Raw genomic sequence first — 25,377 nt, 5'->3', positions numbered from 1 at the left:
CGAGAGCTCAGATTTCTAGGACACATAATTTCCGAGAAAGGGGTAATGTTCGACCCAGAAAAACTAACCGCAATCAAAGAATTCTGTACTCCATATAATAAGAAAACCCTCAGAGAATTTCTAGGTCTCACCGGATCCTATAAAAAATTTATTTGGATCGACTCTCTCGCAACACCACGCCTATGTGCATTGACTGGAAAAAACACGCCATGGGTATGGGATCAACAAGCCAATGAAGAATTTTTAAAAGTGAAAAACGCACTAACAACAGCACCGATTTTAGTGCATCCTCATCTAACACAAAATTTTTGTATGGCCACTGATAACGCGAAAACAGGTTTAGGAGTTGTTTTATTCCAAGAATACGAACAGGCAGGGCTAAGATCATACAGAACAATTGCATTTGCCAGTCGGGTACTCACAAAAAGCGAGAAAAACTATTCAGTCACGGAGCTGGAAGCATTGGCCATTGTATGGGGCTTCCAACGTTTTCGATACTTCCTATTCGGAAGAAAAACGAAAGTATACACAGACCACAAAGCATTAGAATTTCTGTTACCCGCCAAACTAACTCATGGGAGGTTAGCCAGATGGATGTTAATACTACAAGAATTTGACTTCACTATTACACACATGTATTAGCACATGCTTTATCACGATGTCCACAGGGTGCATCCAATAACATAGGTTTGGAAGCAGCAGAAGACCAGTTTACAATGTACTATATGAAACAAGTACCTTTCGAAAACTACATTACGACAGCACTGAAAAAAATAGGCAAAGAACAGGACAAAAATCTCGAAATACAGGGAATCAAACACAAGTGGAGAAGTGAGGATTTTCCAGACATTCGACAGCACTATCTCGTTAAAAACAATGTTTTACTTTTATACGAAATGTTGCAACGAATGAATGGTTAATTTATATCCCAGATGAACTAATTGTTGTTGTTGTTGTGGTCTTCAGTCCTGAGACTGGTTTGATGCAGCTCTCCATGCTAATCTATCCTGTGCAAGCTTCTTCATCCCCCAGTACCTACTGCAACCTACATCCTTCTGAATCTGCTTAGTGTATTCATCTCTTGGTCTCCCTCTACGATTTTATCCCTCCACGCTGCCCTCCAATTATAAATTTGTGATCCCTTGATGCCTCAGGACATGTCCTACAGCCGATCCCTTCTTCTAGTCAAGTTGTTCCACAAACTTCTCTTCTCCCCAATACTATTCAGTACCTCCTCATTAGTTACGTGATCTATCCACGTAATCTTCAACATTCTTCTGTAGCACCACATTTCGAAAGCTTCTATTCTCTTCTTGTCCAAACTATTTATCGTCCATGTATCACTTCCGACATGGCTACACTCAATACAAATACTTTCAGAAACGACTTCCTGACACTTAAATCTATACTCGATGTTAACAAATTTCTCTTCTTCAGAAACGCTTTCATTGTCATTGCCAGTCCGCATTTTATATCCTCTCTACTTCGACCATCATCAGTTAATTTGCTCCCCAAATAGCAAAACTCCTTTACTACTTTAAGTGTCTCATTTCATAATCTAATTCCCTCAGCATCACCCGACTTAATTCGACTACAATCCATTATCCTTGTTTTGCTTTTGTTGATGTTCATCTTATATCCTCCTTTCAAGACACCGTCCATTCCATTTAACTGCTCTTCCAAGTCCTTTGCTGTCTCTGACAGAATTTCAATGTCATCGGCGAACCTCAAAGTTTTTATTTCTTCTCCCTGGATATTAATACCTAATCCGAATTTTTCTTTTGTTTCCTTTACTGCTTCCCCAATATACAGATTGAATAACATCGGGGAGAGGCTACAAACCTGTCTCACTCCCTTCCCAACAACTGCTTCCCTTTCATGCCCCTCGATTCTTATAACTGCCATCTGGTTTCTGTACAAATTGTAAATAGCCTTTCGCTCCCTGTATTTTACCCCTGCCACCTTTAGAATTCGAAAGAGAGTATTACAGTCAACACTGTCAAAAGCTTTCTCTAAGTCTACAAATGCTAGAAACGTAGGTTTGCCTTTCCTTAATCTTTCTTCTAAGATAAGTCGTAAGGACAGTACTGCCTCACGTGTTCCAACATTTCTACGGAATCCAAACTGATCCTCTCCGAGGTCGGCTTCTATCAGTTTTTCCATTCGTCCGTAAATAATTCGTGTTAGTAGTTTGGAGCTGTGACTTATTAAAATAATAGTTCGGTAATTTTCACATCTGTCAACACCTGCTTTCTTTGGGATTGGAATTATTATATTCTTCTTTAAGTCTGAGGGTACTTCGCCTGTCTCGTACATCTTGCTCACCAGATGGAAGAGTTTTGTCAGGACTGGCTCTCCCAAGGCCGTCAGTAGTTCTAATGGAATGTTGTCTACTCCCAGGGCCTTGTTTCGACTCAGGTCTTTAAGTGCTCTGTCAAACTCTTCACTCAGTATCGTATCTCCCATTTCATCTTCATCTACATCCTCATCCATTTCCATAATATTGTGCTGAAGTACATCGCCCTTGTATAGACCCTCTATATACACCTTCCACATTTCCGCTTCTCCCTCTTTGCTTAGAACTGGGTTTCCATCTGAGCTCTTGATATTCATACAAGTGGCTCTCTTTTCTCCAAAGGTCTCTTTAATTTTCCTGTAGGCTGTATCTATCTTACCCCTAGTGAGATAAGCCTCTACATCGGTACATTTGTCCTCTAGCCATCCCTGCTTAGCCATTTTACACTTACTGTCGATCTCATTTTTGAGACGTTTGTATTCCTTTTTTCCTGCTTCATTTACTGCATTTTTATACTTTCTTCTTTCATCAATTAAATTCAATATTTGTTCTGTTACCCAAGGATTTCTACTAGCCCTCGTCTTTTTACCTACTTGATCCTCTGCTGCCTTCACTACTTCAGCCCTCAGAGCTACCCATTCATCTTCTACTGTATTTCTTTCCCCCATTCCTGTCAGTTGTTCCCTTATGCTCTCCCTGAAACTCTGTACAACCTCTGGTTTAGTCAGTTTATCCAGGTCTCATATCCTTAAATTCCCACCTTTTTGCAATTTCTTCAGTTTTAATCTACAGTTCATAACCAATAGATTGTGGTCAGAGTCCACATCTGCCCCTGGAAATGTCCTACAATTTAAAACCTGGTTCTTAAATCTCTGTCTTACCATTATATAATCTATCTGATGCCTTTTAGTATCTCCAGGATTCTTCCATGTATACAATCTTCTTTCATGATTCTTAAACCAAGTGTTAGCTATGATTAAGGTATGCTCTGTGCAAAATTCTACCAGACGGCTTCCTCTTTCATTTCTTAGCCCCAATCCATAATCACCTACTATGTTTCCTTCTCTCCCTTTTCCTACTGATGAATTCCAGTCACCCATGACTACTAAATTTTCGTCTCCCTTCACTACCTGAATAACTTCTTTTACCTCATCATACATTTCTTCAATTTCTTCGTCATCTGCAGAGCTAGTTGGCATATAAACTTGTACTACTGTAGTAGGCATGGGCTTTGTGTCTGTCTTGGCCACAATAATACGTTCACTATGCTGTTTGTAGTAGCTTACCCGCACTCCTGTTTTTTTATTCATTATTAAACCTACTCCTCCATTACCCCTATTTTGTGTTTATAACCCTGTAGTTACCTGACCAGAAGTCTTGTTCCTCTTGCCACCGCACTTCACTAATTCCCACTATATCTAACTTTAACCTATCCATTTCCCTTTTAAAATTTTCTAACCTACCTGCCCTATTAAGGGATCTGACATTCCACGCTCCGATCCATAGAACGCCAGTTTTCTTTCTCCTGATAACAACGTCCTCTTGAGTAGTCCCCGCCCAGAGATCCGAATGGGGGACTATTTTACCTCCGGAATATTTTACCCAAGAGGACGCCATCATCATTTAACCATACAGTAATGCTGCATGCCCTCAGGAAAAATTACGGCTGTAGTTTCCCCTTGCTTTCAGCCGTTCGCAGTTCCAGCTCGGCAAGGCCGTTTTGTTTATTGTTACAAGGCCAGTCAGTCAATCATCCAGACTGTTGCCCCTGTAACTACTTAAAAGGCTGCTGCCCCTCTTCAGGAACCACACATTTGTCTGGCCTCTCAACAGATACCCCTCCATTGTGGTTGTACTTACGGTACAGTTATCTGTATCGTTGAGGCACACAAGCCTCCCCACCAACGGCAAGGCCCATGGTTCATGGGGGGGGGGGGATGAACTAATTAATAAGTACATATGGTATACACATTTAAGTAGTGGCCACTTTGGACCAAAGAAATGCTTTTAAAAATAAAACAAACAAGTCATTTTCCTAATATGGAAAGATGAATTAGAACAGTGTTAGTCAAATGCAAAAAATGTATGAGGGCTAACACGTCCCTTTCTAAACCAAACCACCTATGTTTCCAGTAATCCCTAAAAGATTAAAACAAATAGCTGCAACAGATTTGATGGGGCCTCTCCCACGCACAAAAAATGGATATATTTTCATATTTGTCGTTTTGGAACTTACTTCTAAATGTGTTACCTTGACACCATTAAAATAGGCAACAGGTCTTACTATAAGTAAAGCATTTAGACAAGATTTTCTCAGACAAATAGGTCGAGTGGAACGAATAATTTCTGATAATGGCCCACAATACAAATCAGTGCAATGACAGAACACGTTAAACAACACAAAATAAAATCCATCTACATATCTAAGTACAAACCTAGAGTAAATCCAGCAGAACGATCTATGAAGGACATAGGCACTTTATGCCGATTATATGCAGGCAAAAGACACAACACTTGGGATATATACCTTAAAGATTTTCAAGAAGTAATAAATGAAATGCCACATAGCACTACACTACTTCCTCCAGTTACTGTACTTAAAAATATTGAACCCCCCAAACATAACCAGACAAAATGTTAGATTTCCTATTGTAGTATGTAGACAGCACAAACAAGTCATAGCAACAGCACTCTCCAACATCAGAAAGGCAGCCATTAAAAGAAAAGAAAGAGGAGATAGAACAGCAATTAAAATAACATTCTCAGTAGGCCAGAAAGTATTTGTAAAAACACACCATCTCTCCAGCAAACAGAAACACAAAATACATAAGTTTTACGCTGCATACAACGGACCTGTCATAATTAGCCGAATTGCTCATGAAAATGCTGTGGAAATAATGAACCCAAAAACTGGCAAAACCTTAGGACTTCACCATGTGAGCCATATCAAAAAGTTTGAAGATTAATTTTATTACTGGTAAATAATCGCACAATATTTCAAGATAATTTTATAGTTCGTCAGGAGAAAGAAGAGTGAAGAGAGAGGAAGGTGGGAAAAAGAAAGTAGTTTCAATATTAACACCAATAGTACCATAGATTAAGGTGAAGGGATAAAGCGTAGATAGTCTAACAGCATGAAATACTAAAATGCTATATACCATGACACTACACAAAAATAAAAAAAGAATTTGAGGATTCTTGAGTAGGCGTTAAGACTCCAAATATCTTAGAATTGTAACATGGAAAGGGCGCCGAAATTTGTAAAGCTTTTTAAAAAGGCGTAAAACAAGTAGGTACTAGACATATGTTAGATGATTATACGTAAAACTTTTTGTAAGAACCATTGTAAAAACTCCAGCAAGGAAGAGACGCAACGACCCACAAGTTTCAACGTGAGAAGTATCAAGAAAGAAAAGGACGTAATTAGCAAGACACGATTCCTACAAGGCACAAGCGTCGAGAGAAGGGAAAGGACAGCGAGATCAACAGAGGGCTCTAGTAGAGTGGGCAGTAAATCACCCCGCAGAGACACGAGAGGACACCGAATGCCAGAGGATCTCCGAACGCCCCCACTCAGCGGAGCGAGCAAAAAACAGCCCGACGAGAAGACCACTTGGGCAAGCCACCACTGGCAAAAAATATGTGTAAAAGTCACACTACTGCTATTAAACAGCATGCTGCTGCACAAAACTGAAGAAAACTTCCACAAAGTAAAAATGACACACCCAAACAATTTATCAAACTGTTACTAGGAGGAGAACTTCAAAGCGACTAGTTATCAATAAATATTTCCATATCCTGCCCAGAGAAGAACCAAGAAGCAAGTAAGAAGCAGAGAAAAATCAGGAAGAACAGAAGTTGAAGATTCGCAATATTGAGACCAAGAAAGTATATAGGTGAAGAATAGACGACGTAGCTTCCCAAATCCCTATCCTATTGTAAACTAGTCGTCTGTGAAGTATTACAACGAAAAACGACCGCTTTCAGCGACACATAACGATGACTTTCAAGTATAAAAAGCCAGTAAACCATGAGATTCTGCACTCACAGCTCCATTCCATTATGGGACCTCCACAACAGCAACACACACTTGCAAAGCTAACAAGGAACGATTAACGAAACTGTACATCAAATAATTGCTCACATCCATCTCGCTCAAGTAGATCACCTTCGTGCAAAAACATTCGCCATCCTAATGCTTAAACATTCATATGGTCGTGTGAATGTGTGAAATCAAATTATGTGATGTAGGAATTGTGCAAAAGAAATGTGTGAAAAACTAAATAATTTAAGCACACCAGACAGCTAATAAACTACAAAATAACAGTCATTGACTATGGACTTAAGTAAAAAATAAACTATCGATAAAAATAAGTCATTAGTTCTGAAATGGTCAGTATATAAAGAACAACAGTAAGGCATAATAAACAATAAAACAATATGCCACTTACTTTCTCCTCATAAAAATAAAAGAATAACTATATTTTATTTATTTTCTCCTTATAAAAACAAAGTTAAAAAATTATCTTATTGGATGTTTTCCCTTTTTTTAACATTTGTAGCATTTGTTAGGATAATATCTCAATACTTGTGTATGTATATTTCTTTTTCAAAACAATTCTTGGAATTAATTCTTATTTGTTAGTGTAACAAAGTTGAAATGAGTGACTAGAAACAAAAACATTTTACTTGTACATGATGTTTAGAAAATTTGTTAGGAATGGATTTTACTTAATTACCACATTTATAAAAACAATATTTCTAAGAAAATCGATGTGAAAGACTCCTCACTTTCTACAACAAACTTCTTAAAAAAAAAACTTCACACTTACATAAAGAAAGAAAATGATTAAAAATTAATAATAACATAAAAATATTCTTCTCTTGTCATTTTTAATTATAATGTGGAAGAATATAAAAATATAAATTAGTAATACAAACTAGCATAGGACAGAATAACGTGGCTGAACAGTAGGAAACAAAATTTAGACACCAGAATAATTTTTGACTGACTTAGACAACGATTCAATCAGTGCAAAAATTAAGTTCGAAGGGTGGTGATATGTAAGGTGTCAAGCAAGTCCAACAACTTCCATGAAAACCCTGACATGATAAGCAAATCCAGTAGTATTTCACATAGCTCCGAATAAATCGTGACATTAAATTAACCAAAGTAATACAAGTACGAGTGAGCAAATGGAATACCACAGACTAACACAAAAATGCCTAAATGCATGTCATACCTTCCCACCGTGAGACAGACGCAGTTCCAAGGGGAGAAACGAGAACAGAACCCGAGAGCAGAACCGTGTTAAGCTAGAAGGTCCTACGATAAGGGACGGACTGGACACCCACGTCGCCAGCTAACCACTAGGACAACGCCAGCTGCAAGTTTTAGCGTGAGACTTTTTCGCGTCTCTGTTACGTTAGGACTACCCCCAGCCCTCCAGAAGAACAGTATAGATCTTACGATAACGCTAAATGGACCACACCAGCTGCAAGTTTTAGCGTGAGACTTTTTCGCGTCTCTGTTACGTTGCAAACTTTAAAAACATTGCCCCACCACGGAAAGTATAACGTTTCTCATTGGATAGACAGAATTTTTGTAAGCGGAGCTTAAGGTTAACATTGAGACCCTGATTGGTCAGATGAAAACACAGCGAGATAGTTTTTTTAAACCAACTTCGGTAAATGGTAGTAAGGAGAAGTTAGTTAGTTCCGAGACGCCGAGCTGGATGGCTGCTGCGCCGGCCGCCGCCCACTGACGAACACCAACAAGGTAATGAACGCGCGCGATGCCGCATAACAGCGCATAAAGTTTCACTCAGAACTATAGAAGTCTCATCTGTTACACCCCCTTTTTGCGTAATACTAGTGTCGATCGTCAATTAAAGCTCATGGTGTTCACATTTGCCACTTGAAGCAAAAATCTGAAACGCGATGATTTTTCTGTTACATAGTTATTGAGAAGCCACATCAGCCACTGTAATTTACGACAAGTTAGATAAGTTATTAAAGATAATTGAGGGTCACTGTAGACCATTTTGATAGTTTTGTCTTTTGTGAAACTTAATTTAAACCTAGATTATAGACGTGACATGGCATAAGTCATCCTTCGATCCATTGTAGAACTTGGAAACCCATTCAGGGAATATTCGTTCACATTTTTGCTGAACGCAGTTGGTCTTTACCATCCTATATTAAAACACTTCCTTTTATCAATAGCGCAATTTATAAACAATGTTTTGAGAGTAGAATAAAATTTCCAATGGTAAACTTAACTGCTTTTTCGACGTTATTTTACCAGCTAACTAAAAATAGGAAAGCCTTGAACCCCTTCCACTAAATTTAGTTAGTATTAAGATTCTTTTACAGGGATTGCAGTGGAGCTGACGCTGAAATCATTAAGTATTTGGTTATATCATCGCTAGTCTCACTGAACTCTTCTGAATTTTACATGTTATGTGTGGTCTGGTGTCCCCTTACCAGCAACAGGTCCCAGGTTCAAACTATTCAATTCCCTAAAAAACACGCTTAGAACGTCGTTGCGCGAAAGTGGTAGGGAGACACGATATAGAACAAACAGACACCACCCAGAATGTTAGACGTTGTATGTGTCGCCACCGGCGTCAATCTTGTGTGAATGCTCTGAAAAGCTAATATTTGCATGTCACAGCATCTTCTCACTGTCGGTTAAAATTCGCGTCTGTAGCACGTCATCTTCGTGGTGTAGCAATTTTAATGGCCCGTAGTGCACATCCTGATTCACCAAGCATTAAATGCAAGTCTGCAGGTTTATCTAACGAATTACGCTCCTTCTTCCTTATATCAAAATGGTTATGCAGATTAGAATCCTCTATCATACAAATAATTTTGCCTCTAAAGGTTTGGTTAACCTGTAAATCTAAAATTACGCTGTGGTTATACTTAATATCTTCACACGTTACCCCGACGTATCATATCAGCTAATTAGCCATTAATCCTATATTGAAACGTATTTTCACTTTGCGTCAAGTGCTCAATTTTAATTTTTTTAGATTAAGACATAACTACATGAATTTAGATAATGTTAAAAAAAAATGGTTCAAATGGCTCTGAGCACTATGGGACTCAACTTCTGTGGTCATCAGTCCCCTAGAACTTAGAACTACTTGAACCTAACTAACCTAAGGACATCACACACATTCATGCCCGAGGCAGGATTCGAACCTGCGACCGTAGCAGTCGCACGGTTCCGGACTGCGCGCCTAGAACCGCGAGACCACCGCGGCCGGCAGATAATGTTAATACTTTTCCCAGGCACAACAGGATTTATAGGTTTTACTGATAAATACTTTCTCATAAGTAACCGCGTCATCTGCAAAAACTGTAAGTTTACTCGTGCGCAATATCAACAACATTACAATCTTTCATTTTTAATGACAAATCAAACTTCAACCAGCAATACTCCAAATAAGCCATGGTGCAATATTAAGGAGGAACTAAAACTTACTGGCACATCCTGGGTCAGCTTTCAGGATGAGTAGTGTTACCAGCAAGTATGGCGAAATTAACGTCGTCACCATCGCATACCAAGTCCTAAAAAGGAAAAATGTGGATTAGGCATAGTTATTTTTTACAATTTAATGTGCAGTCAGCTGTTCTTAAATGTACACTTACATTGAAGACAAAATGTTATTGGTCAAACGCCTCACAGTAACGTATACTATGTCAATCGTACGTGATAATGTAAGACACATATCAGAGCTGAATTCATACCCCGTTACGGTGGTTTCGCGGACAATATTCCGTATCGAATTATCACTATCTGGAATTACTTGAATAACAGAAGGTGCGAGTCTTAGAAGCATTAAGGTCACTGGAAGAATGTGCCAGTATCAAATTAGTTCCAATTATATTTCAAAACTTTTCCATCAAATTCCGCACACCTCTGTGGTCTTTGAAGCGTACACTATATGGGGATGAGGTCACTGATCGTATCGCTATCATAAGCTGTTCTCCGTAACAACTTCACGTGAGAGGTTCACGATTTTACGACATGGCATAAAATGAGGCAGGAAATGAACAGGAGATGATTGCAGACTTTAACTAAACACATCGCCTGATAAAAGGTGAAGCACCCAGAAGGGACAGAGGAAACGAAGTGAAACTTCACCGGTTGAGAGGGTCTGAGATTAAAAACTGGACTCAAATTTATATAGAACTTGACAGTATGACACAACTTATTAGTATGACGTTGCACCCACTGTGACATGATGCGTGCTCTGATTCGGTTGGGAAAGGTGCGTGGAAGCCTTTGTATCCTCTCCTCAGGAACTCACAACTGTTGCCACTGGTCTTTGATAACCTTGATACTGATACTGGGAGGGAGATGACGTCCGAATTGTTCTGAAACACTTTTTACTATCTGGGACAGATTTGGGGATCCTCCTGGCCTGCACGAACAGTTCGACGACGTTAGCAGCAGCATTGACTATCAGTTCGGAGACAATGGCCGCGGGTACCATCGACGCTGCATCACAGACAGGAGCGCCTGCGATGGTGTATTCAACGACGAACCTGGGTGCACGAAAGGCAAAACGTCATTTTTTCGGATGACTCCAAGTTCTGTTTACAGCATCATGATGGTCGCATGCGCATTTGGCGACATCGTGGCGAACGCACATTGGAAGCGTGTATTCCTCATCGCCATACTGGCGTATCACCCGTCGTGATGGTATGGGTGCCATTGGTTACAGTTCTCGGTCACCTCTTGTTGGCATTGACGGCACTTTGAACAGTGGACGTTACATTTCAGACGTGTTACGACCCGTGGCTCTGCCCTTCATTCGATCCGTGCGAAACCATACATTTCAGCAGGATAATGCACGACCACATGTTGCAGGTCCTGTATGGGCCTTTCTGGATACAGAAAATGTTCGACTGCTGCGTTCGCCAGCACATTCTCCAGATCTCTCACCACCTGAAAACGTCTGGTCAATGGTGGCCGAGCAACTGGCTTGTCACAATATGCCAGTCACTATTCTTGATGAACTGTGGTATTGTGTTGAAGCTGCATGGGCAGCTGTACCTGTACACACCATCCAAGATCTGTTTGACTCAATGCCCGCGTATCAAGGCCGTTATTACGGCAAGAGGTGGTTGTTATGGGTACTGATTTCACAGGATCTGTGCACCCAAACTGCGTGAAAATGTAATCACATGTCAGTACTAGTATAATATATTGGTCCAATGAATACCCGTTTATCATCTGCATTTCTTCTTGGTGTAGCAATTTTAATGGCCAGTAGTGTATTAGACGGAAATGTGTGTCATTATTAAAACACATCATCAATATTACGGCCACGCTATTGCTATCACACAGTTTAGTAACATTATAAACCTGAACGGAGAAATGGCAACAAAGCCGTCGTCAGTGTTGTAACATTCAGATCACAGCGGCTCCCACAGTTTGTTTGTATAAATGGAATTCGCTGTCCAGTTGATGTGTATACACCCTCCGTTTTACAGTGCTATAATTGTGGCCTATAAAATCATTCAGTGACACACAAGAATGCTCAAGGAAGGCGAAGACAGCTTTCGACGTTTTCGGCTCAGAATTAATGTAGACGTTTGTGCCGTCACCGAAACACAGTTAAAACGGAACAAACCGTTCGTTCTTCCGGGCAACTCAGTTCGAAATGGTTCAAATGGCTCTGAGCACTATGGGACTAACATCTGAGGTCATCAGTACCGTAAAACTTAGAACTACTTAAACCTAACTAACGTAAGGACATCACACACATCTGTACCAGAGGCAGGATTCGAACCTGCGACCGTAGCGGTCGCGTGGTTCCAGACTGAAGCGCCTAGAACCGCTCGGCCACAGTGGCCGGCGGCTACTCTGTCATTAGATAAGACATATATAATGGGTACGGCGGTTGTTGGACGAAGTATTCACTTTCCTGTTGTTTATAACGGCACTTGGCATCACACATTACAAATAGTGGGTATCCGCCTGTGGATCAAGGACCTCCACCTGAATTTAGTCTCAGCATAGAAAGTGTCTAATGACAGTTCTTCCAAACAACAGTTAACAATAATGAAACTTCCTGGCAGATTAAAACTGTGTGCCCGACCGAGACTGTGGCTAAGCCATGTCTCCGCAATATCCTTTCTTTCAGGAGTGCTAGTTCTGCAAGGTTCGCAGGAGAGATTCTGTAAAGTTTGGAAGGTAGGAGACGGACACTGTCAGAAGTAAAGCTGTGAGTACCGGGCGTGAGTCGTGCTTCGGTAGCTCAGATGGTAGAGCACTTGCCTGCGAAAGGCAAAGGTCCCGAGTTCGAGTCTCGGTCGGGCACACAGTTTTAATCTGCCAGGAAGTTTCATATCAGCGCACACTCAGCTGCAGAGTGAAAATCTCATTCAGTTAGCGACAATGATTGACTCTATCGGGAAACCACTTCTGCTAATAATTTCACGACCATCGTACACTGTGGGGCTACAGAGTTTCAGAAAACTTCATAATAATAAACGATGGCTCAGCAACACGAATAGCCAGACCAAATGAAGTTCCGACACCAGCAGACTTGAGCACACCAACCCTTGCACAGTCTACCTGAACAACATGGAAAGTGATACCGGATACTTTAGATTCCGATCACTTGCCAATTCAAATCATAATAAACGCACAACTAGGGAGAATGTCAGATACGCAGCCAGACGAAAATTGGACACAAATAAAGCCAATGGGGCCTATAGGAAACATAGCTGAAAGAAAACTGAAATCATCCACCGAAACTGAGGATCCCAAATAGACTACGGGGCCTTGGTTTCGTTTATCAATGAAGCAGTCTCAATACCTCAAAAAGGACAGAAGCGGACTACTCGTAAACCATCCCGCTGATGGTGGGTTACAGAATGTGACGCAGTCCTCAAGAAACGAAGGGAGGCATTACGGACATAGAAAGCTCACTTTAATGATACACACTTTGTTGCTCTTAATGAAGCACAAGTTAAAGCTAAGAAAATGTTCAAGCAGAAAAAATATTCTGCACTGCACTTTGCAAAAATACACAATGAACGAGGATTCGTAATGTCATAAGGAACGTAGAAAACGGTTTGACAATCAACATGTAAACATCTCCACCATCCGACCAACTTTTAGAATCATTCTTGCGTATCATAGCACCACCCGACGCAATAGACAAGGAAGACGAGGCGGAATGCGAAGAGGTTCAAATGGCTCTGAGCACTATGGGACTTAACATCTGAGGTCATCAGTCCCCTAGACTTTGAACTACTTAAACCTAACCAACCTAAGGGCATCATACACATCCATGACGGAGGCAAGATTCGAACGGTTCGAGACTGAGGCGCCTAGAACCGCTCGGCTACAGCGGACGGCGGAGTGCAAAGAGGATAACTGTGTAATTACATAATTCCTTTCGCTGAAAAACTCCAGATTGCGCTCTGCCAGAGAAAGGGTACTTATCGTGGCCTGCATTATATTGACAACCCAATGGTGCAACACCCCCATGAAGGGGAACTGCCGCTGCTCAAAATTTACAATAGCGAATGGGCACAAAAGATCAAAATCATCCCGGTGAGAAGATGTGTTGTCCCCCTCCACAAATCGGGAAAAAGACATGGTAAGCCCGAGTCGTATCGGCCTGAAACATTGCTGCTATGTTCGGAGCAGGAAATGGAAAGGATTGTTAAGAGGCGCTTAGAATTGTGGTGTAAAAACAAGAAAATATTACCGGAAAAACAACTTGGGTTTCACAAAGAAAAAGATACAACTGAAATCTTCTACAGTTATTTACTGACATACAGATAAATTTCTCTCAGAATAATTATGTAATAAATGCATTCATAGACTTGACTACAGCATACGACAACGTCGTGTTATCAGTTTCAGGAAAAAAAACTGGAGAAACTTCAGATTCTAAAACTACTCGTGCGTAAGATTGTAAGCTGCCGGAGCAGTAGGAAGACAGTCGTTTGCTACACGGAACCACACTGGGACCCAGGGAAATTAGCAGAGGACTATAGCAGGAATCTGACTAGGCTTCATTATTGTACTATGTCTATACTGCAAGCCTTTATGAGATCTTTGTGGGTGAAATCAAAATATTACAGTACGTAGTCAACGTATGCACCTAAACCGAAGACAGTACTCTTCAGCCACCTCATCTGAAAATACGCACCACCCTCTCATATGCCTGCATGAATGATGCGCAGAGAGTGGACCCGAAATATCAGACAGAAAATCAACTATAACAATATTTTATCTCCACAGGACTGCACTAGCCCAAACAATGCAACTGGGACAGCATAATTTTGCAGTTACGAAAACAACACAATATCTTGGGATGATAAACCATGATAAACCAAGATGAACTCATAATATCTGACATATCTTGACTTGTTGTGGAAAAGCATTCACAGCAGGAGTATGGCTCTGACTGGCGCACAACTTTTTTTTATACCGGTCCCTACTAAGGACTCACTCTGATTATGGACACGGGTGCTACGGATCAGCGTAAGACAGCAGGCTCCAAAACTCGATACTATGCAGTACAAAGCCTTGCGTATAGTTACTGGCACCTTCATGTCAACCCCAACTAACGCATTGCTGGTTGAAGCGAATGAAGCATCGTTAAAGATGCGACGAATTTTTCTGTACAGAAATCCTCCTATCCCCCTTTCTCGACGAATAAGGGCACCTTGACTCAAAAAACTGGGAATTAACATCGTACTGCGTGAGTGGGCGATACTGAGTAAATAAGTAACTTCCACTCGTCGCCACTGACCTTTTGGAGACACAAGCATTAAGTACCAAGGTACAGATAAGTCCTCTTATACCACATTACAACAGGCTATTGGAAAGTTGACCTACAGATTGATGCTAGAATGAGTTTAAAGTTGCAAAACCAGGATCCAACTAGCGCAACGTGAATGGAATTCCTGTCTCGCTATCAGATGGTGTATACAGATGTGCCCAAGTGTATTGATGTCGCTGGTAGCGCCTATTGGGTACCCCTACGCAAACGATGAGGCCTGTACAAGCTGGATCCTCACTCCACTATTATGACAATCGAGGCGACAGCCATGTTGGACGCCCTGCTCTTCGCACAGACGACCACAGTAGATACAGTAGCCGTAGTCTCGATAGTACACCATCACTACAAATGATTAGACACCATCGTAATAGTTGTACCAATCCTTTAGTCGTAGCAGTTGTTGACGTGTTTCGAGTGCAACAGAACTATCGCATCTTAGTGATGGTATGGATGAAAGGCCACTCTAGGATATCTGGAAATGAAGATGAAAATGTCCTAGCAAAGCTAGTTTCTCTACATGGAGCTCCTAAATATGATAAACTTCCCCTCACAGATGTGATACCGCTGCTCAGAGCCGCGCGGGATTAGCCGAGCGGTCTCAGGCGCTGTAGTCGTGGACTGTGTGGCTGGTCCCGAAGGAGGTTCGAATCCTCCCTCGGGCATGGGTGTGTGTGTTTGTCCTTAGGATAATTTAGGTTAAGTAGTGTGTAAGTTTAGGGACTGATGACCTTAGCAGTTAAGTCCCATGAGATTTCACACACATTTGAACATTTTGGATTTTTGAACCTCTGCTCAGAAACCGGTTGTCCTCGACTCTCAAGAGGTCTGTTCGAAGACATCTAAAATCAAAGGCGATCAGTACGCACTAATCCGTGCAATGATTACAAGAGTACCATGGTACTGAAAGACTCATCAAGGAGCTTCACGACAGTTATAGCACAGCTGAAATTTAATCACTGGAAGTTCAACGAACACATCTATCAGCTCAACTGAAGCGCCACCACTCCAAGTGTCTGCGGAGAGGAGGAGGATCGAAACCATGTATTCCTACAATGTCTTCGAAACGTGTGCCACATAAGCGTACTTGCAAGTAATCTTAAAGTTCTTGGTGATCAGTTCTCCAACAGCCTCCAAACCTTTTTAGTATCCGACAACATAACAACATATAAACTACTGTACGAATTCATCATCGTGGCAACATCAAGATGTAGTTCCCAGTGATGCTGGCCTAATGCTCTTCGTAATTAGAATGCCAGGGGACGGGCAATGCTCAATTAATTGACTATGTTCCCACATGCTGTTCAGCGGGATATGGAATACTCAGGCTTTAAATGTATGTCAGTATACTTCATGTATATATTTGTCTTAATATGGTGTATGTAAAACTCAAATCTAGTTCTTGTATACTGTTGTCATGTTCTGTCTAGATTGTACTTACCGCCCTGCAGAGGCATTCAATTCTCTATCCACAGCTTTTGAAACAATGTTACTTGTCATGCATAATATTTTATTGTTAATTTAGATAGATAGTCATTAACATGGATTGTATTGACTATATCCCAAATATGTACTAATGGTGATATATCATTTCTTATTTTGTTACCAGTAGGATTTTTGTAGCATACAACCTCTGCGTATCCTGTGTCGCATTTTCGTCTTATTTACTCGTTTCAGTATGCTGTGGTTGTAAGACTTGTTATATGTCGGAACCAGTCCCTTGTTAAGCCAATATAACTTAGTTAATTTGCCGGATATAGACTGGGAGACTCAAACGTTCATAACGGGTGGCAGGGACAAAGAATCCAGTGAAATATTTTTAAGTGCTTTATCTGAAAACTACCTTGAACAGTTAAACAGAAAACCGACTCGTGGCGATAACATATTAGACCTTCTGGTGACAAACAGACCCGAACTATTTGAATCGGTTAATGCAGAACAGGGAATCAGCGACCATAAAGCGGTTACTGCATCGATGATTTCAGCCGTAAATAGAAATATTAAAAAAGGTAGGAAGATTTTTCTGTTTAGCAAAAGTGACAAAAAGCAGATTACAGAGTACCTGACGGCTCAACACAAAAGTTTTGTCTCAAGTGCAGATAGTGTTGAGGATCAGTGGACAAAGTTCAGAACCATGGTACAATATGCGTTAGATGAGTATGTGCCAAGCAAGATCGTAAGAGATGGAAAAGAGCCACCGTGGTACAACAACCGAGTTAGAAAACTGCTGCGGAAGCAAAGGGAACTTCACAGCAAACATAAACATAGCCAAAGCCTTGCAGACAAACAAAAATTACGCGAAGCGAAATGTAGTGTGAGGAGGGCTATGCGAGAGGCTTTCAATGAATTCGAAAGTAAAGTTCTATGTACTGACTTGGCAGAAAATCCTAAGAAATTTTGGTCCTATGTCAAAGCGGTAGGTGGATCAAAACAAAATGTCCAGACACTCTGTGACCAAAATGGTACTGAAACAGAGGATGATAGACTAAAGGCCGAATTACTAAATGTCTTCTTCCAAAGCTGTTTCACAGAGGAAGACTGCACTGTGCTTCCTTCTCTAGATTGTCGCACAGTTGACAAAATGGTAGATATCGAAGTAGACGACAGAGGGATAGAGAAACAATTAAAATCGCTCAAAAGAGGAAAGGCCGCTGGTCCTGATGGGATACCAGTTCGACTTTACACAGAGTACGCGAAGGAACTTGCCCCCCTTCTTGCAGCGGTGTACCGTAGGTCTCTAGAAGAGCGAAGCGTTCCAAAGGATTGGAAAAGGGCACAGGTCATCCCCGTTCTCAAGAAGGGACGTCGAACAGATGTGCAGAACTATAGACCTATATCTCTAACGTCGATCAGTTGTAGAATTTTGGAACACGTATTATGTTCGAGTATAATGTCTTTTCTGGAGACTAGAAATCTACTCTGTAGGAATCAGCATGGGTTTCGAAAAAGACGATCGTGTGAAACCCAGCTCGCGCTATTCGTCCACGAGACTCAGAGGGCCTTAGACACGGGTTCACAGGTAGATGCCGTGTTTCTTGACTTCCGCAAGGCGTTTGACACAGTTCCCCACAGTCGTTTAATGAACAAAGTAAGAGCATACGGACTATCAGATCAATTGTGTGATTGGATTGAGGAGTTCCTAGATAACAGAACGCAGCACGTCATTCTCAATGGAGAGAAGTCTTCCGGAGTAAGAGTGATTTCAGGTGTGCCGCAGGGGAGTGTCATAGGACCGTTGCTATTCACAATATACATAAATGACCTGGTGGATGACATCGGAAGTTCACTGAGGCTTTTTGCAGATGATGCTGTGGTGTATCGAGAGGTTGCAACAATGGAAAATTGTACTGAAATGCAGGAGGATCTGCAGCGAATTGACGCATGGTGAACGGAATGGCAATTGAATCTCAATGTAGCGAAGTGTAATGTGATGCGAATACATAGAAAGATAGGTCCCTTATCATTTAGCTACAAAATAGCAGGTCAGCAACTGGAAGCAGTTAATTCCATAAATTATCTGGGAGTACGCATTAGGAGTGATTTAAAATGGAATGATCATATGAAGTTGATCGTCGGTAAAGCAGATGCCAGACTGAGATTCATTGGAAGAATCCTAAGGAAATGCAATCCGACAACAAAGGAAGTAGGTTACAGTACGCTTGTTCGCCCAATGCTTGAATACTGCTCAGCAGTGTGGGATCCGCACCAGGTAGGGTTGATAGAAGAGATAGAGAAGATCCAACGGAGAGCAGCGCGCTTCGTTACAGGATCATTTAGTAATTGCGAAATCGTTACGGAGATGATAGATAAACTCCAGTGGAAGACTCTGCAGGAGAGACGCTCAGTAGCTCGGTACGGGCTTTTGTTAAAGTTTCGAGAACATACCTTCACCGAAGAGTCAAGCAGTATATTGCTCCCTCCTACGTATATCTCGCGAAGAGACCATGAGGATAAAATCAGAGAGATTAGAGCCCACACAGAAGCATACCGACAATCCTTCTTTCCACGTACAATACGAGACTGGAATAGAAGGGAGAACCGATAGAGGTACTCAGGGTACCCTCCGCCACACACCGTCAGGTGGCTTGCGGAGTACGGATGTAGATGTAGATGTAGATACTAGGATACGGCATTAACTAATATCTACTCTGAATTGTCAGAACAATAAAAAGATTATGGTTTAACATCCCGTTGGCGACAAGATCATTAGTACAACCTCGCATTGGAAAGAATCTGTATCCGTTTTCGAGGAAAACATCACACCATTGCCTTAAAGGGCTCAGGAAAACCAAAGAAAACCTTAATCTTGATGGACAGAATACTGGATTCTCGAATGAGATTTCAGTGCTCAGCAACAGAGCTCTTGGAGTTATATTTGGAATAAGTTGACTTTACCTATTACGCATGTTCAACACAATAAGAATATAACCTCCATTGGAAACTGCTCTCTGGCTTTCCAGACAATATTAACCGAACCAAGCTGCACAACACTTGACACATCGTCTTTTAAATTAAGATTTGCTCCAGCCCACCTCATTGTACTCATGATGTTGTCGTTGCTCATTTTTTATTGCCATTTCATGTATCCAGTGCACCATGGTTACAAGCATGTGAATGCAATATATTTGTGCTGACGCAAATGTGCCTATCTTTCTCCATAATCATTATGTTTTTTTTTTCTGAGATGTTGCTGCGTCGTCTGCAAATCGAAGTGCGAACTATCATTGTAAATACTTCTGCTCTCTGAATATTGCTTCAGTGAGATCTGACTATAGTTTCTTTATGTTTATTTTCGTGCTACGTATTTTGGAGGAGATATTTTTGTGTGTTTTTTGTATCTTGTAGAGTGATGAAGACGCAATCAGTCCTAATAATTGTTAATTGCCAGCAGCTTCACAGAGGGGAAGAAAAATTTATCGCTCTATTGCAGGTAGTATGTTGTCGACGCACCAGTGGCTCCAGTGATTCCTGACGTCACTGTTAAGGCAGTTTTTCGTGACATTATTGAGCCCGTTCGTTTGTTACGTGAACTGTAAATAAAAGTCTTTTTTGGCCAAACATCCAGTCATATCAGAAAAGTGTATGTACACTGATGGAAAACATCGTCACACCAACAAGGAGTTGCGCCGTATATACGAAAGTTTGTAGGCGTGCTTCTACAGCTGAAAGTTGAGGTCTATTCAAATTTCGTGCCAGTCGCATGACAGTGATGTAAGTAGCGCCGCTATGAGGATGCAAATCAGGTTTCCTTTAAATACACGCTCTAACCGTTATGAGATTGGACGTGGTCAGTTAATGTTACTTAAGAATGCCTTTAAGGCGACAATCGAGAGGGAGACGATCCTGTTAGGAGTATGGCTCCGGCGCACCTTACTGGAATTTGTGCAGCAGTGACCAATCAGATGACATGTCTGACTGGGCTGATCTAACTTGTCCCCACTCTCGCACAATTTGGTGGCCCATGGAGACGGTGAAATTCCTCTTTGTGGGCAGTTCTCAATTGCAGTTACTTACAAATACGTTACTTAGCTTTTGACGTCCTTCGTTTGTCGACCATCCATCGGACACCAACATTTTTGGCTTCGACACCTTCATAGCATTTGAATTTTCTATCTCCGATGAAGTCAAGATGGTTTTGAATGCGATCCCTCTCCATGAACAGAACACCTCTGTATGGCGTTTTTGCCTCTCTTCCAACCGGATTTGGGCGCACATCACCCTTCGGCCAGATGCCACGCCCCGTTTCAACGCACCAGACCGACTGCGGTAGCCTTATGGGCTGCCATAAAGCAGGAAGATCGTTTGAAGACAGATAGGGTTATCGAGCCTGTCAACTGTAGTGCATAGGCCACGCCCCTGGTCATCATAAGAAAGCCGAATCTCTTCGCTTGTGTGGGGATTTCAAGGCTACCATCAGCCCTCATTCCCAGGTAGAAAGCTATCCTTCTCTCTGGCAAAAAGATCTCCTCACCAAACTGGTTTTGTGAGGAATATTTTTCCAAAATTGACCTCGCTGACCTGTACTGCCAACTATCCTTAGATGAGACGTCTCAGGAAATTGTCTTCCTTAACACGCCATTTGGGTTATATATGTATAAGCGGCTACCTTTTAGCATTTCCTCAGCCCCTGAAGTATTCCAGCGATTTCTGGAACAGTTGATACAGCACATTCCAGCTTTCATCAATTACTTGGGTGACCTTGTCACAGGATCCTCTCACCAGGAGCATTTGGAAAACCTCCGGGACGTAGAGAAGTCCCAATTATTTCAGCCAAATGTGGAGTACTCGGAGCATTGGCACTCTAAAGAAGAAAACTGGCTTATTAATCGTAACACCGCCGCCATCACTTCTTTACCATGCTCGATGACCTTACCTGACTTACAAGCGTTTATGGGCAAGCTCAAATATTATACTTAATTCTTACCCCAGGCGGGGTAAGTTGCATAAAAAGCGGTGCCTTATCCTGGACCTCTGCCTGTGACCATGGTTACGTAGAAATGAAAGCCATGCTGATATCCAAACTTTGCCTCAAGCCCTTTTCTCCCAGTCGCCTCCTGGTTGTGGCAGCTGATGTGTCTGCCTAAATTATTACTGAAGCGGTTTTGGCACACAGGAATGGGAATGGTTCCAGACAGTCTATAGCATATGCTTCCAAAACTCTGATCCAGAAGCAGTGCAGCTATTCCCAGATCGAAAAGGAAACCCTAGCAATAGTATTCACAGCCAAGAAATTTCGTGTCTGTCTTTTTGGGATGTAGTTCTCTCTAATTATAGATCACTAGCCATGTGGTGGCATTATTCAGGACACTTTCCAACCTCTCAGAACGAACAGCCCAAAGCCTCCAGCGCTGGGCGTTGTTACTCAGTGCCTACAATTTTACTATGTGGTACATGCCACCAAGAGGTCTTCTGCTTCCACATTGATGCCGAATGACAACATACGTTGGACGGTTTTCCCTTATGGCCTTGGGTATTGCCACTGCAATGGCCGGAACCCCAACCTGAAGGATATCCTTCACTATGTAATACATGACTGGCACCATTACCTCACTCATTGATTGACGACAGAGATTCGCCCTTGGAAACAGCTTTCCACCAACTCTTTGTTGTGGATGATGTCATCCTTTTGGGTACTGAGACAGATATACATTGAGTGGTTATTCCAGTGGGACTGCATCATCAGGCTTTGATTTTGTTCTGCTGGGGTGATTGGGACATGCCCCTCAAGAAGACATTGGCATGCCACCACATGTACTGGCCTGGGATCAACAGCAACACCAAAAAGATTGTCTGTAGTTGTACAACATGTGCCTGGAACCAAGTGGCACTCCCTCAGTCATTTGCCCTCTGGCCTATTCCTCATCTCCCTTGGGACCGCTTCCATCTCGATTTTGCAAGCCCATTCTTGGGTTCAATGTGGTTACTCATTGCCGATGCTTCTTCAAAGTACCCCTCTAGTGTATACATGGTGTCCACCATGGCCAAGGCCACGCTTACTGCCTTAGCCCATGTTTTGGCCACTGAAGTGTAGCCTTGCACATTGGTTTCTGACAATGGCTCACATTTCACAGCCTCTGCTTTCAAAGACTTCTGTGCCACCAATGGCACCAAACACATCTGCAGCCCTCTGGTCCACACTTCCTCCAGTGGTGAAGATGCATGTCTAGTTCTGGACTTTTAAGCCTTTACTACATCTGCTGACACTACCACCATCAGAACCTCGCAATGTTCACCTGTGACACAGCAGTGTGGGCACGATCCTACAGGAGTTCTGAAGCTTGGACGTCATCAACGGTAATGTCCACTGCTGGCAATGAGTTACACCAGTCCAAATGCAAAAGGGCACAAGTATCCCCTGCGCAGCCCCTTCTTCCACCACCTTCTGGTGCCAAAGTGACAAAATGGCCAGAACTCCGTGTGGCTACCGCAGATGTCCCGTTGTTGCCCTGGCCCTCCCCTCAAGCTTCCTGTGGATCACTGGTTCCCTCTGGCACGCCCATCTCTAGCACTGTCCCGTTGGACAGCACCGTCTGGGGCTTTTGCACCCATTGCACCGGTTTCACTGGGAAGGGATCTGTTATCTGGTTGCATGGAAGCTGTATGCCCGCCAGAGCAAACGAATCTCGATGGATAATAGAGTGCGGTGTCGCCGCAGCGTTGCACTCGCCTCTTGAGTACACCAGCATCTCGTCACATGAATAAACCGGCCAGTAGTGTCCCTCGCGGCCAGCATGAATACTGGCGCACGTCGACTGCTCAGTTAGCCACGTACCTCATCTGAAAGCGTTCGTTACTATCTCCACTGTACTGCTGAGTACTCGTCGACCACTTCGCTTTAGTATTGGTTTTTCTCTTAGGTCACGATGTGGATTGTGGCTCGTACTTCACCTATTGACAGCGTTGTGTCGAAAGTTACTTGCACTTCGTATCTGCATAGGCTCCTATTGACTTGTTCTTGTTGCATCACGTCTGCCGTTCGGTCAGCCGCGTTGGTCGACTCCGACGGGGGCTTGAGTCCCATCTGTAGGCGGTCTTCCTGCGTTGCGTCGTCATCGGTTTTCTCCCGTTTTTCTGACGTGTGCGTCGGTATCCAGCTTCTCGCCGATATAGCACTGCATAATATCTCAAGTTACTTAAGAAGCTGGTTCGTTACTAATGGCAATCCTACCACGACTAACATTATAAGATCACTGCCAGTACACTTAATAATTGCACTACACTAATGCTGAACGAACAGTGGTTCTAAATTCCTGAATATGCAGTTTTGGCAACAAATTTGCAAAACACCAGGGAACTTTTCAAGCAGAATTTCTGCCACTAAACTGTCAGAATTGGCAATAAAAACTGAAATAAAGCAGGGAAAAGACAATAGCTTTCAGGCTTTCAGTGTAGAAATGTCAGAAACTAAATCTTTAGTGCAAAATATTGAAAATGGAATGAAATGGATGAATTTCAACACATTTAGTTATTCAGTTGTTGTGCGGTTATACTGAGTTTCTGTGAACATTTTAACATTTAAGACGACCTTACAAGAAAAAAACCGAAGCAGGGCCAAGTGATTTTACACAAAAAAGAGAAACAGCGCAAAATAATCTTAAAAATAACTCATTTTGGGAAAAAGTTCACAATGACGTTGTAGGCTACTTAAAGTTACTCAAGAAGCTGTTCCACTAAAAGCTGAAATAGCTAACACACACTTGTTCAATGGTTCTCCAACTAAGGGTAACAGATTCAAAGCCTCTATCAAGAGGCGTCTTGATAGTGGAAGGTAAGGCCTGTAGGTAAGTTCCGGCGGTGATGAAAAGTGCATGAACCCAAGCCATACACCATCCTATTGATCTATCCATTAAATCAAATTAAATTGATACGAAGTGTACTACATCACTGGCTACGCAGATCACTTGCGTCGCAGCGCAGGAGCTGATAGTGACACTATCTACATCCACACAAACTCTATTACGAAAATGTACGTACGTATGTCCCACAGCTCCTCATAAACCACTGTACCGATTTCAACCGCACTTGATAGTCATGTCAGTTACTCTCAAGAAAAAATCGCTATGAGGCTAAGAACCACTTACCTATGAATGTGGTAGGGGAAGGGATTGGAAAGAAGTAAAGCCATAGACGCGCGAATACTCAAATTTTATTCATCCATAATTTTAGCATGAAATCACTTAATGGGTTGCAATAAACTTCAAACAAATTTCAAACCATTATGGAACTTTTCTCCCTGATAACTCGCACAAAATGATGAAAATAAAAACCTTTATTGCTTATTATATTTTCGTTGTTCACGCAGTAAAACTGCTGCATCAGGCACGACGTTTTTATGTATTTCTTATTTCGCGAAACATTTCGCACACAGTGTACACATACACCACAGAATGTACCTGTAAAATTATACCACTGCTTAACACACAGGTCCCCATGAGCCAAGGACCTTGCCGTCGGTGGGGAGGCTTGCGTGTCTCATCGATACACATAGCCATACAGTAGGTGCAACTTCAGCGGAGAGGTATCTGTTGAGAAACCAAACAAACTTATGGGTCTTGCAGAAGGGTAGCAGCCTTTTAAGTAATTGCTGGGCAAAATTCTGGATAGCTGACTGATTTGGGCTTGTAATGTCAACCAAAACGGCCTTGCTATGTTCTCGTCATTTTTTTCTGAGGGGATTTATGATGACGGCGTTCTCTCCGGTAAAATATTCCAGAGGTAAAATAGTCCCTCATTCGATCTCTGGGCAGGGACTACTCAGGA

General features: G+C 42.0%; 1 protein-coding gene across 2 annotated transcripts in view; it reads right to left on the bottom strand.

The window, feature by feature from the left end:
- Positions 1 to 25,377, bottom strand: part of LOC126336639 (spaetzle-processing enzyme-like) — a 183,168-nt gene that overhangs the window by 123,078 nt on the left and 34,713 nt on the right. Inside the window, exon 3 of one of the 2 annotated variants that reach the window (XM_050000598.1) lies at positions 9,789 to 9,874. In XM_050000598.1, coding sequence (XP_049856555.1) covers positions 9,789 to 9,861 — 73 coding nt within the window. In that variant the 5' untranslated portion in view covers positions 9,862 to 9,874. Of the gene's footprint in view, positions 1 to 9,788; positions 9,878 to 25,377 lie in introns of those variants that run through there. The other variant, XM_050000683.1, reaches the window with a different exon arrangement.

This window comes from Schistocerca gregaria, chromosome 1 (assembly GCF_023897955.1).
Source record: "Schistocerca gregaria isolate iqSchGreg1 chromosome 1, iqSchGreg1.2, whole genome shotgun sequence".
Taxonomy (NCBI): Eukaryota; Metazoa; Arthropoda; class Insecta; order Orthoptera; family Acrididae; genus Schistocerca; species Schistocerca gregaria.
Note: the sequence above shows the minus strand (reverse complement) of the source record. Positions and strands in the feature narration are given on the sequence as shown.